This window comes from Typopeltis vanoorti, chromosome 20, assembly GCF_054136105.1.
Source record: "Typopeltis vanoorti isolate ZY-2024b chromosome 20, IOZ_Tvanoo_1.0, whole genome shotgun sequence".
NCBI classification, from domain to species: domain Eukaryota; kingdom Metazoa; phylum Arthropoda; class Arachnida; order Uropygi; family Thelyphonidae; genus Typopeltis; species Typopeltis vanoorti.
In genome coordinates this window covers 19572208-19586703 of record NC_143568.1, presented here as the reverse complement: position 1 = coordinate 19586703, position 14496 = coordinate 19572208, and the positions used below count along the sequence as shown (strand labels likewise).

The 14496-nt window shown below is 33.6% G+C and overlaps 1 protein-coding gene across 1 annotated transcript in view; it reads left to right on the top strand.

The window, feature by feature from the left end:
• LOC150095267 (otoferlin-like) overlaps positions 1–14496 on the top strand; it is a 158022-nt gene that overhangs the window by 120630 nt on the left and 22896 nt on the right. The window contains exons 29-38 of the mRNA XM_090410633.1: positions 3805–3939; positions 5309–5470; positions 5586–5769; positions 6658–6737; positions 6954–7094; positions 7938–8040; positions 8362–8558; positions 11198–11332; positions 13737–13880; positions 14141–14268. Of these exons, the coding sequence (XP_090266759.1) occupies positions 3805–3939; positions 5309–5470; positions 5586–5769; positions 6658–6737; positions 6954–7094; positions 7938–8040; positions 8362–8558; positions 11198–11332; positions 13737–13880; positions 14141–14268 (1409 nt within the window). The remainder of the gene's footprint in view (positions 1–3804; positions 3940–5308; positions 5471–5585; positions 5770–6657; positions 6738–6953; positions 7095–7937; positions 8041–8361; positions 8559–11197; positions 11333–13736; positions 13881–14140; positions 14269–14496) is intronic.

The following is a 14496-nucleotide window of genomic DNA, read 5'->3' as shown; positions in this document are numbered from 1 at the left end:
TAACGTTTAAAGAATTCAAGCAATTCTAGGAGAATTAAATATGAAATTAGATATTCGTTATTTAGCAGTAATATCCTACTGCTTTCTGATAAAAAACTATTGACCTCTTCATAAACACACTGATTATGTTGTAATCAGTGTGTTTATGAGAGAAATTAACATTTTTTAAAAGAATAATTTTTCGCGAATATTAAAGATTTCATGGATGGATAGCTTTTAAGATTTGATGGTCTTCTTTATATGTATACAACAAATCGAATACGTTTTATTCTCTAACTAACAAACGAGAGTAAGTGGAATGCTTTAGCCCTACCTAACATTTTGAAGTCAGGTTTGCAGCCATTTCAGCCTTTATTGATAGTGAATTTGAACACTAGCAATGAGTCAAATCTTATGGTACATCAGAGCGATGTGTGGGTAAATTATTGTGGACAAGGTTGTCTTTAACAGTGTATTATCCAAACCTGCTTTATTTCAAGTCGAAGTCATGTTTAAAGTATTATCAAAGAACATGCTACTTCTTATTAATATAGCGGAGGTTTATAAAATTGACTCAAAGTTCGAAGTCTTCGAATAAAGCAGGTTTGTTTATAAAATTGACTCAACAAATACACGTGGGTTTTATCTTTACTTGGACAAAGATAAGTCATCAAATCTCTAAGAAAAATATATCTATATATCTACAAGGTGGTTCAAAATTCCACGTACAAACTTCGAGGGGAGGTAGAGAACATCAAAATCAACCATATTCGCACAGGAAAACATGACCGGAAACGCCACCGGAAGGTACTAACAGGGACACAAAGATACAGAAATAACACAAGGCAGTAAGTAGCGCAAAAAACTTTATTAGACGTAACTGACCAGTTCAACAGTAGTTGGATACATAATACGGTTTCATGGTGCATGTCTGCCATCTCAGCGTTCGTAAAACGACGCATGTTCTTCGTACGACGTCGAAAGATTGAATGAGGAAGCCCAATTGCTCACCTGGAGCGCTGGCGAACAGCGCCACCTATCACTTTCGGTTGGCGTTTCCGGTCATGCTTTCTTATGTGAATATGGTTGATTTTGATGTTCTCTACCTCCCCTCGAAGTTTGTACGTGGAATTTTGAACGACCCTGTAGATTCCAACGACATTCTCCAGTTCACTGGAGAGGGAACGCATAAGTCTAGTATAACAATCCGCTCACCAAAATCTTCCAGAATATCAAATTCTACGTTCTTAAATTCTGATCTTCGAACCAAACTACAGTTTAATGGGAATGTGGTATTAATCGGAATGCCAATGAAACTCAATCATGTTTTATTTCTTAGAAAAATAACCCTTTTCTTCGAGTTTTACTTTTGACAACACTTAAATCTCTAGAAAGATGAGATTTCATATCTTGGGTTTACTCTGAACATTAAAAAAAAGGCAGTCTTTCTCATTCCGTTAAGACGTTATTGTACCTTCGAGAAGCTTATAATTATAGAAATAACAAACTCAACCAACAGTGAATGTTGCTTTGGATGTGTTGCCCCTAAATTTGAATGCTGTTCATTAGAAATGGTATTGAGAATTTTACATTCGCTTCTAAAGTTGTTAGAACAAGTGCAGCCGCTATTAATCATCCTTTCAAATTTATCTCCAAAAGCCGAATACATTTTCTTCATCATTTGTTCCTTCTACTGCATGTATTCCAAAGCCTTCATATCCAATGTTAACAGGCTTCGCTTCTCTCTTGACCCTTCTGCCTATCCAACGTACTAATGTGTTATAAAGTAAACAACCACTCATTGTTGAGATGACCATAAAAGTATCAAAAAATAAACACGTAAAACAGTAGCTACTGGATACCTCTTCATACTGATTCTCTGTACCGCGATCCTTTGGGATACTTTTCTATCTATGTATTTCTCAAACAGTTTACCATTTTATGTGAGGGAACTGTCACAAAAAAGTTTATATTTTTAGTTTATTACCGGGCTGTTTCACTGTTCATTCATTTGATTTATCATAATTTGTGTATTACATTATCAGCATTATGTTAACTGAGTAGATGGGTGGTATCCACTCTACAACAAACAGTAGGATGTGGGCTTAATCGTTCTTAGACGAAATATAACATCCATGTTTGATTCTAGAGAAGAATTTTTCTAGATTATCTAAATTAGGTGGAATTCATATAAAAAATGACTTATGGATTAATGGATGCAACTTATGCAGTTTTCTGAAGATTGATTTTCTTCGTTAATATAAAGAATTCTGAAACTAAGTTTGATATCGCTCTTGATTTTTGATTTAAAGAAAAAAATAACAAAAATAGCCAAGCTGTTTGGATGATGGATCTACCCCGAGTCTCCAACTTAGTTGGAGAAGCGGGCTAACTCCATCACCCAATAAGCCTCCCTATTTTTTAAATTAACTTTCTTACTTTCATCTCTTTGTCACTTGTTCACAAAGATACTCTGGAAGTTTTCATATTAGCCCAGATAACCTACCAAATGATGATTTTTACCGTTATTATGCGGAATTTGGGTACGATAAGCATTAAGTATGGCAAGTGTGTAATTGGTATAAGATTCTAAAAAGATGGATAAAGGTTGCCATGGCAATTTCTTTTCAATTTTGGCATTTTTTGAGAGATTTAATTTTAATTATCATCATTTGACATCTCCAAGGAGTCCAAGCATTCATCGCATTTTTATTGAAATATTTAATTTTTATCATCATCATCATCATCACTTGACATCTCCAAGGATTCCAGACATTCATCGCATTTTTATTGAAAGATTTAATTTTAATTATCATCATGATCATCATTTGACATCTCCAAGGAGTCCAAACATTCATCGTGGGAGGGCATTCCACTCTCAGAAAATATCATTTAGAATGCCGAGTTATGTGTGCCACACGTCCTGAATTTAGCAGACCGTTTATCTAAATTGCCGTTGCAAAATCTAAACTCAATATTGTATTATCGCCTCGAACAGTTCAGACAGCTCACGTGTTTATGATCAGCCAGCTTTGCCAGAACATTCGTCTACATGCAGGTAATACCTGCTGGCACTACAAAGCTCTGATATATTTTCTTTTCTTTTTTTTTTTAATCTAAACAGACAGATTTATTTTTACTTTGAATTTTGCATATGAAAGTCAATATTAAAATTCTTTTGAAATGTAATGCGGATTTTTGAGTGGTTTATTCTCCCGCAGACTGCTTATTGCTTTTCAAAATGAGATTGGAATTTTTAAGTTCAAAAATATTTCATATCATTTTCTTTTATTTACCGAATGAAATTTTCTTGACATATCTAATAAATGCGTTTCTAAATTAAACATGATATCCTTAAACTATTAAATTAAATTTTCGTTTTCTTCAGTTGAAATATAGATTTCATATTCACGAAGGAACTAACACCTCCATAATCTTTTCATATAATAAAATAGTTTTCTTTCTTTACGATAGATGTCGCTTGAATATGTCCCCATGCTCCCATGGCAACAATAAGTTTTGCTTATATCCACTAGGAGGCAAAGCAGTAATTGTATGCTTTTTTCTGTTGTCTGTAATAAACTCCTTTTTTTAAATTCGTTAATTTTGTTGTTTATTTGATAAAAAGATAAAAACTTTGCAATTTTTTTTTAAAAAGATCATTGCAGATATTGTTGAAAATGGGAGAACTATTACGTACACGACATTATTAGTTTCTTTTAATGGCTTATAATATGTAATAAACAGAAAGTCAATAATAATAATTCCTTCTCTCTCTCTCTCTCTCTCTCTCTCTCTCTGTCATGTTCTATCTCTCATTTACAGTTATCAGATTCTGAAGAGAAAGGGGATGTTCCTGAATTACCACTTCCAAAGGAAAATCTCTGGCGCTCCGATCGAGGACCAGTTCTTCCTGTTCCTAAATCAATTAGGCCTACTTTATCGACTTACCGTATTGAAGTAAGTCAAATCAGTCATACAAGAATTTTATTTCCTCTCATGAAATCTATATTTAAAAATTAAATAAAGATAATTGGCACATTGATTCACTCTGATTTAATTCTTTAAATATAAATCGTCTAATTAATAAAATATAATTCATTATTTTACTGTACTTTGACTAATTTCAATCGATTATAGTTACGGTTGAATTAGAAATATTTTTAATAATTTTCCGATTATCCAATTCAAATTAAATTAGTTAGATGCCTGTTTAATCAATCAGGTACACTTGTAATTATTGGCTGTAATTAGTCAATACATGATTAATTAGTTAATTTATATTTCGTTATGGGGTTAGTTAAGTGACTCCATAAAGAGATATAAAATAGTTAATTTATATCTCCTTATGGAGTCACTTTACTCCTTTTATATTTTATGACAAAAGTGACAATAAATTTAAAACTTTTCTTTTAATCACCATGTAGTGATTATAAAAATTCCAGTGTCGCCGACTTTTGTGAAAACAAGTTAAAAACTCCATATTCATATATATTTAGTAAAGGCTAAAACACAATCACCATTTCAAATCAAAAAAAAATTTTGTTGCGTATATTTTCATTGTAAGCACCTTCGGAAGTTTTCCTTATAAAAAGCAGTTAGAATGAATTTCTGTTGCCTAACAGAATCTTTAATTGTGATCATCGCCTACTGCGTCCAAGGTAGAGAAAAAAAAATCCAGATGTGAATCAAAAGTATTAGTAGAATTAGCTACCGAAAAATCTACGCTCAGAGTTACGGAAGCCAAACCTTCAATTTTCAGATATTCCAAATATTAAGTGGTAGGCCAAACTTACTGATTTTCCAACATTATTTAGTTTGTTCAAATTCCAAATTATCCGTGTCTGTGATCCAATCATTCTGCTATTTTATTTGGACTTAGCATTAAGAATGTATTATTGAAATAAATAAATCATTCGCTGTTCTTATTTAGACATTTAATTTAAAAATTGAAATTTTACAAAAAAAAAATCATTGTGATCCATTTAATGTGTAGCTGTAGATGGCAAACGTTTTTCGATTATATCAATGGAATTATTTTGTTCCTGGAACAAAAAGCTTCTCACCAATCCAATGTCTATTAACATCATGGATATCTTCGCACTGATGTTGTTGTTCATATAATGTGAACAATTAATGCTATGGTAATATATCTTTTTGAGAAAAACGGTGAGAATGATATTTGTAATCAACTTGATAGAATACATAAACGACAACCTCAGGACAAAATTTATGTAAAGGATTACTGCTGTTAAAAATAGTTTTAAGTCTTAAATCTTAGTTTTAAGAACGGAAAACTAAGCTTCGATATTTGTTTTTAATTATTTAGGTGTTATTTTGGGGTCTTCGAGATCTGAAACGTGTTCATCTAATGACTGTAGACAGACCCAGAGCGGACATTGAATGCGCTGGTCACGTGTTACAATCATCTGTTATTATGAATTACAAGAAGAATCCCAACTTCTCGATGCCTGTCAAGCATTTTGATGTGGTGAGTTTAATATTTCTTTGCTTTTTTTTATTAAAAAAACAAGAAATCAGAAAAAAAAGTAAAGCAAGAAATAAAATTCGTTTTTTTTTATTATTTTTTTTATTATTAATTTTAGGAATTACCCGATCAAGAAATGTACTGTCCTCCATTAACCATCCGAGTCATGGACTGCAGAAGTTTCGGAAGATTTACACTGGTTGGAACTCACGTGATCAGCTCCTTGCAAAAGTTCATGTACCGCCCAATGACCAAAAAGGATAGAGAAACAGCTGCTCGTAAGCAGTCTTTGATACAGATAGGTATTGTAAACGTTCAATTTGTCTCACTGTCCATTCTGATCGTAGATGGAGCACTAGATGACACCAAAAGGTTTAGTTTTTGATATTTTCAAACTTTTCTTCGAAAACTTCATCTACAGTTGTATTTTTGTTTAATTCGTTTGCTCGGCACAAGATGGCACCACTATTCATCATTAATTGTTCCTGAGGAATATAACAGGGATGGCCAAACCTAATCATAATCTGGCCAAATCTTAGTCAGATATCATCACACGTTCCTGAATATTTTATGCATACCGCAGTAGATGAAAACTAAACAGAAATGAAAAACACCAAAAGGTTTAGTTTTTGATATTTTCAAACTTTTCTTCGAAACTTCATTTACAGTTGTATTTTTGTTTAGTTCTTTTGCTCGGCACAAGATGGCACCATCTTGTGCCATCATTGAAACATCGTCTGTGAAATATAGTGTGTTTGGCCATCTCTGTGACGTAATATGCATGTTCCATGCATGGCATGTTTTTGTTCTTTCTTCATATTATTATTATTACCTGTATGTCAAAAATATGCATGTCTTTATTTGACTTTAAATGAAGCTAAAGATTCTGAATAACCTACTTCAACATTTTTATTATTTAGGTATTTTAAATAAATGTTAAGGATGAAATAAATGGACTTACCTTCGAAGTCAGATTCTCAATCTTTTAACCTAATGCAAAATACCCTAAAATAAAAATGTTAAGATATGATACTCTGATTTTCTAGTTGCATTTAGCATTTCAAAACTGCATCAAACATCGAAATGTAATTATACTAACGCTGTATATTTCTAAATAAAACATTGATGGAAGACTGAAGGTTCTTTTTCCATATGAATTTCAGGTTATCCTAGTCAGCAAATGTTAGCAGTGCCTATAGAAGATGTCATCATTGATATTGATGATGCAAACCCAACGTTGCCAAAAGAGATCATAATAATATTGAATTTAGTAAGTTGAAATAACTTTCATGTTGGGAGCATTTTAACTCATTTATGTTAAAGGCTGATATTTTCCTTTATTGAATGGCTTTTTGTTCTATTAATTGTTGAAAATATTTTGAGTTATCTCCATAGAATTGCTCTCTATCTTCTTCTTGAGATATCTCAAAATATTTATTATTGCTATTATTATCCGATGTTTCTAATGACTGCACAAATTTAACAGGGTGGGAAAAGTCGTAAAGAACAGAAAAGTGAAGCGAACAAAAGAAAAAAGAAACAAGCAATGGATGAAACGATGGAAGAAGATGAAGAGAACAGGGATTGGTGGAGCCGCTATTTTGCTTCTTATGAAGAAATGATCAAGGTAGAATAATAAAATCTGTTTAAATAATTGTATATTATTCTTAGAGCTCTTTAAGAACTTCTGTTAAATACTATAGATTGTGATGAATTTTATTAATATATTTCTTAGAGGGGGAAAAACAACTCTGTTTGCAAAATAATATTGCACGCTATGTTTTTATGATCGCTCTTATGGCTTCTATTTAATCTATGTGGTAATTTTTTTCCCCTTAAAGAATTAAACATAAGTAGGCAAGAAAGAAAAATAACAACTGAAAACTTATATAAAATTACTTATTCCATATAAAGTTTTTGCCCAAGTATCAAGGGTATTCGTTGTATATATTTATAAATAGAATAATGGTACAAAGATACAAACATAACTGCAGATTGAACAATGGTAAGGACGTGATAAAATATGAATAACAGAGCAGCGTAGTATGTTCTAAGTCAAAAAAAATCTTTCTTTTTTTCTTGAAAATGTCAACCAGGCTTTCTTTGTACAAATATGTTTCATAAGCTGCTTTTAATATAAGACTGGGATCTTCGTCTTACAAAGAATCTTCCATTTATCAGGCAGGAGTGTCTTGAGCTCTTCCAGTTATATCTATAAAGTTGTTTATCACGTTTGCATCCATTAAGCTCTGTCTGCGAGGAACATTTTAGTGCAGACTGAATCTGATGCCTAACGACATCCTTATTATGTACGTCTCTTTCTCTCTAGAACGTCATGTGCATCGTTTGCACAATCCCTATTTGCATGTTCTTTCCATCATTAAGTACGTTTCCTCTTTTGGATTTTTACATTTCTGGCAACATGATGTGCATTATAATGAAATGGTAATTTCATATTTTAACATTCCAGGAAACGAAGGAGGCAACGGAAAGTTTATCTAACGTTAACGTCCAAACACCTCCCCCTGGTGTCACAAATGGGGAAGTTCCATATGCAGATGATGGTATGATGTGTATGTAATCGGTGTATTTTGTATTCTTCTTTCTTTATTTATTTATGTTTAGTATTTTAGTAGTAGTAATAGAAATAGGTAGTAGAAGTAGTTGTGGATTGATGTTTGCATTGAATGTTATTTTGTTAACTTACAATATATGCTGTAAGTTAATTGTTCATTGTATATTGACATAAAGCGATATGTTAGTATATATGTTGTCTAAAATGTTCATTTAAGTGTTTCTATGATACTTCCATTCGTATATGCAGTTTCTTGATTTTTCATGAGTGTTCGTTTTTTCTGTAAGAGGTGGTAAAGGATGTGGTTTTCCCCTTTTAGGTTCAGAAATCAGTGCCAAAGATGCTCGTCGTATGGAGCGGGAATTGAAGAGGTTAGAAAATCAACACCATAGCAGCACGATTGAAATCGAAAAGAAAAAAAGGACATTTAGAGGGACTTCAACAGCAGTTAGATTAGCTGCCCGATTATCTCCGAAATCTCAGCGCAAAAGAGAAACCAATGAATCGCTTATAAAGGTACGGCATTTTACCATCACAATAATTGAAAATATATTACTATTAAACGAGTAAAATATAACAACTGATCTTTAATATTCTATGATGTTTTCTGTATCTTTCTTTTCGAAATATGTTAATCATCCTATTCCTTCGAAACTATAGCGGACGAAATAGGGCTGTTGCGTCTTTCCGTAGTTGGCTGTGTTCTTTGGCTGGTTTGATTGCCGTGAAATTGGATAAAACAATAGTTTATGGTAGAAAAAAAAACTTATCTTGCCTTGAGAGCAGAACATGCAATTCAGTTGAGAAAACCCCTTAAGAATCGCTCGGTATTTCCACCAACCAAATAACCAGATAATGATTGAACCGGGGAAACTCAAAGCAAAGTCATAAAACACATATTGTTATTATTTTTTTAGTTCCAACCTTTTTACGATTTTCAAAAAAACATTGTATTTATTGCTTGGATGTAATAGTTTGATCGCCAAATGAATACTTTTTAAGCATAACTGAATTTTACTAAGCTAAGTTTTATTTCATCCAAATTAAAACAATTGTTGAAACCAAAATAGTTTTAACAATGGTCTAATTTTCCACTGAGTTTACGTAATACATTCTTTTACGATAGCTTTAACGTATCATCATAATTTCGTTCAACATAGCTATTTGCGCAATTGCTTTGAGCGCATATATGAATATAACCTCATTTTTTTGATAATTAAACTTTACAATAATAATTTATAATCATAGTAAAAAAACTAAAGTCTCTGTTATAATTATTAAGAATATAGAATAAAATATGATGATTTTTATTCTATAAGTATAGTTATAAATCTATATATTTGCTGGCCTGGTTGGCTGAGTGGTTAGCGTATCCGCTCTCCAGCTAAAAGGCTACGGGTTCGAATCCCGCCGTGGGCATGGATATTTGGGATTGTCTGCGAAAATACTAGTGGTGGGCAATAGGACGATTGTCATAATTACAGGAGAATTAACCTGTAAGAAAAAGAGAAACTAAGCTGCATTTTGTAGAGGACAAACTACTAGAAGAACAAAACAGTTTTCGAAAAGGCTGATCCTGCATAGATCCAATTTTTACTTTAAAATTATTAATAGAAAAGTGAAGAGAATTTCAAAAAGAAACATACGTGGCCTTTATTGATTATGAAAAAGCCTTTGACAAAATTGTTTAAAATATTAACCGATTTAAACATACCAAATCAACTTTTACAATCCATTCAAGAAATATACACATGAAGTAAAATAGCAGTTAAATTAGAACACATCTAAGAATGGAAAGATATATCAAGAGGAGTACGACAAGGATGTACCCTCTCACCTCTGCTTTTCAATATATATATAAATGAAATATTAACAATCTGGAAACAGCATAACCCATTTGGTATATAAATGACCCCGCAAATGAAGAATTGATCATCTAAAAACTGCTATTTGCAGATGATTAAATAGTATTAGCTACATCAGAAGATGATTTACAAAGATAATTAAAATCATCAGATGATGTCTGAAAACAATATAACATGCCAATATCTAAAGAAAAAACAAACATAATGGCATTCAAAGGAGAAAACTCAATAAGAAGTAAAATAGTGATAGATAATAAAATATTAAAACAAGTAAACACTTTCAGATACTTGGGATGTGATCTATCATACGAAGAAGAAAAAGACATAGACATTAAAATATAACTTTGTCAAAGTAAGCTGCATAATAAATAATATATTTAAGCCAATCTTAGTACAAAAACACACTAGAATCAAACTATGTCTTGTCAAAACCAGCTTTACTATACGGAAGCAAAACATGGACCATAAAAAAGAAAGATCAAAAACGAATTCAAACAGCAGAAATGAAGTTCCTCAGAAAAACAGCTGGATATACCAAGTGGGACCACAAAACAAATGAAGAAATCTTACAATCCCTGAAAATGAAACCAATTAATTACTACATAAGACAGTATAAACAAAATGGATAGAACATTTAAATCGAATGGACAACAGCAGACTACCAAAAATATTATACAGATTCAAAATAAGTGGGAAAAGAAGAATCGGAAGACCAAGAAAGAGATGACATGAGACCGGAACAGGCCACTTGGCCTAAATTCCATGTTAGGAAAAAGAGATTTATTGATTCTTCCAAAAGAGAGTCAAGTTTTGGTGAGCTTCGAGCTGTCGTTTTCTTGACCTATCTGCTAATCCTCTCTTTACATTCTTATTCAAGTTCATTTCATTTTTTCATTTCATTTAATCAAATATCGATGTCAGAGCCAGATAGATTGAAAATTACAAATATTGGTGGGAAGAGAAAGAGGTGGTATTCATTTTGCAACGTAGCAGCTAGGAAACACCTCAAAAATATCTTAATACCCTTTCTGTTGATTAATAGAGTTTCTTTATCTACGTCTTTGTGGACTATAACATAAATCGGTTGCTAGTTTCGTATAATAAAGAAAAAAAAAGTGTACTCCACTATTAAATGCTATTATACTTACGTAATGTGTTTCTTCTCCCGTTTGTATTATTGCAGGAAAAAATAATGTGTTTTAAATCCTACATTTCTATTGCTAGTAAGATTTCGTATTGCTGTTTGCGATAATGTAATAAATCGACGTTCCATGTCTGGTTGTATTGCAGATCTACACATGTGAGTTGGAAAACGTTCCGGACTTCAACGGGTTTAGAGAGTGGCTTCATTCCTTTGACTTGTTTCGTGGTAAAAGAACAGGGGATGAGCTAGAAGACCAGAATAGAATTGTGGGAAATTTCAAGGTATTTCAAATTAATTACTATTCTATATATATTTTTCATCACTCTCTCTCTATATATACTTTATGCAGATAGAAATTTAATGAACTAAATGGATTTTCATCCGGGTTTTTAGAAATATTTTGGTATCAACTTGAAGTACTTCTCCTTAACATGCTGCAAGAATATTACTCCAACGGGCTTTCACAATCTGTCACGATCTCAGTAGCGCCCTTGATATCAAAGGAGAGAGATCACACACACCCGAAACTATGTCCAATCCCATACTTCCTGATGTTATTGATCACTATTAAACCCTTTTCTCTTTTCCAAGATGATCAATACATGACATCGTACATCTGATTACAGACCACATCACAAACAGTCAACCTGAAGTGTTCGCCATTCTCCACAATCCGGGGAATGGCAAACACTTTACCTTCACTTCCAAAACTACTTTCATTATATCGAGATCCTCTACACTGGAAATGTACAGAACTTCATCACATCCCAACAGGATCAACACAGTCAGGCTGTGCTTATATAGCCACTGTTCTCAAACAGAAGTCCCACAATTGGCAACCATCGTATATTCCTTACATGGAAGCGTTAACTCCTAACCTAAAGTAAGAAATCTTTAAATGCCTACTGCTGAAAAGCCCTACAGAGTAAAAAAGCAATATCAACAGGAGCAACACTTATCATAAAAACCTTTTTAGATATCATTCCATTTCGGGAAATCCCTATTACTTTTAGAAAAGCCCTCGAGCCCATCTTTCACCTTGCGCCATCTAAAGAAATTTTACAATTTCTTCACTACACCAAACTTCGTCCTTTTCAATTACATCCTCAAATTCATGACGTAATACCTGCACATGCCATTACGGTTTTATTTGGGTCTCCCTTACAAAACAAAGTACACTATCTGATCAAAGGTATACGGACACCTACTCGAAACTGTAATCAGACTTTTCCTGTCACACACTTTCTAGTAGTGGACATTAATCCGGGATGGGTCCACCCTTTGCTTCTATGACAGCTCTAACTCTTCCCGGAGACTTTCTACCAGGTGTCGGAAAGTCTCTGGAGGAATGACATTCCATTCTTCCTGAAGAGCTCTAGCCAGAGCAGTTGGTGATGTGGTTCGTTGGGGTCTGGAACGGAGTCGGCGTTCTAATTCATCCCAAAGCCCAAAGATGTTCCATGGGATTAGGGCTTTAGGCCCCCCAGTCCATTTCTGGAACGTGATTGTCCACAAACCATTCCCTCACAGACCTTGCTTTATGGCACATAGCATTGTAATGCTGATACAGACAATAGTCATTATCGAAATGATCTTCTACCCTAGAGAGTACGCAATGGGTAAGAATATCCTTTTACTCTTCCTCATTTAGATTCCAGCGTGGTGTTACGAGAGGGCCAAGTCCATTCCACGAAAAACACCCTCACATAATAATGCCACCTCCTCCAAATTTCACTGTTGGCACTTGCAGGAATCATTCTCCAAGAATTCGTCACAACAAGACCCTCCCATCGGATTGTCATATGATAAAGTGTGATTCATCACTCCAATCATACGTTTCCATTTGTCCACTGTCTAATGGCGACGCTCTTTACACCACTGCAGGCGGTACTTAGCGTTCACAGGAGAAATGTTTGGTTTATGGGCAGCTGCTCCACCATAGAACCCCATTCCTCTTAACTCTGGATGCACAGTCATGGTGCTGAGTGGACAGTTAGTAGCAATGCGGAACTCCCTGGTGATTGTTTCACTCGATGTCTGGTGACTTCCACGAACCACCTTCTTCAATGCTTGACGGTCCCTGTCGGTCATTCAATGCGGACTACCCGACCGTGGTTTTGTTGTGGTTGTGCCTTCACGTTTCCACTTCACAATCACGTCACCAACTGTTGACTTGCGAAACTTGAGGAGGATTGAAATGTCTCTGACAGATTTCTTACTGGTGTGGCAGCCAATAACTAGTCCACGTTCGAAGTCACTGAGTTCCCTTGCCCTACCCATTCTGCACGTACTTCTTATCACTGAACAACACACAGATCCGTGCCTCCTTTTATACCGGTAAGTGAGGTCGTAGTGACATCTACACGTCAGTTTACGAATCACAGTCCGGATACTTTTGATCAGATCGTGTAGTACTGTGGCATAACATCTTGCATATCCACAAATGTGATCTCAGAGAATCGTGTATGCGTTTTGTAATATTTAAATAGATTTTTGTTTATTCCATTTATTCCAATGTACACTTTACTAAGTTAAATTACAAAAACAAAACTATATAATTTTTATCCACGCATAAAAATCTTTTAAAAAATATGATATTATTTTTGTATTTAATACTAATTTTACATATACGTCATTTAATATATAAAGTGGATGTATCTAATTCATCTGTTTTTAACCTTTTAGGGATCGCTTCAAGTTTATAAATTTCCTCTACCGAAAGACTTGCAAGATCCGATGTTACTCGTCACCGATCCACAAGCAGGTCTCTTTCAAGGATTACCAAGTAATGACCCAATTCACGTGCTTGTCAGAGTATACGTAGTGAAGGTCAGTTTGAGAGGTGTATTTGATATTTCCTTTTTACAGTAATTGCTTAACAATTAACTGCCTATCCAACCTAATTATCATTTTAACTTTTTAATATTTTTCCAAGTTTGTTTAAATTGTTTTTAATCAGCTAGAAATTTAGTTCATTCGGATTACAATATGCTGATTTCAGAATTTATATTAATAATAAGAATGTGTTTTTCCTGACTATTTTAATGAGTAATTAATTAATTTCAGAAAATTACAAAACCTCGTTCTAGGCCACCGACCTCCATCCCGCCGATCTCAATGGAAAAGCGGACCCCTATATTGTGATCAACTTAGGAAGCAAAAGAACGACCGATAAAGAGAATTATATTTCCAAACAGTTAAACCCAGTGTTTGGCAAGTATGTTGCATGGACTGGCGATTTAAGTGCCTTAATGTGCCTATTAAATATTTTTCAATTAAAGTTAACACCGATGTTTGTTTCAAGTTTACAATCGAAGATCTCCTATGCATTGTACTAATTGGATTATATTGACACAATGGATTTTATGCCAATCAAAATGTCAGTGAATTTTATGTATTAACATCATAGCATGCCGACTTTACTGACAAGGTTTGTTTCTTTTTC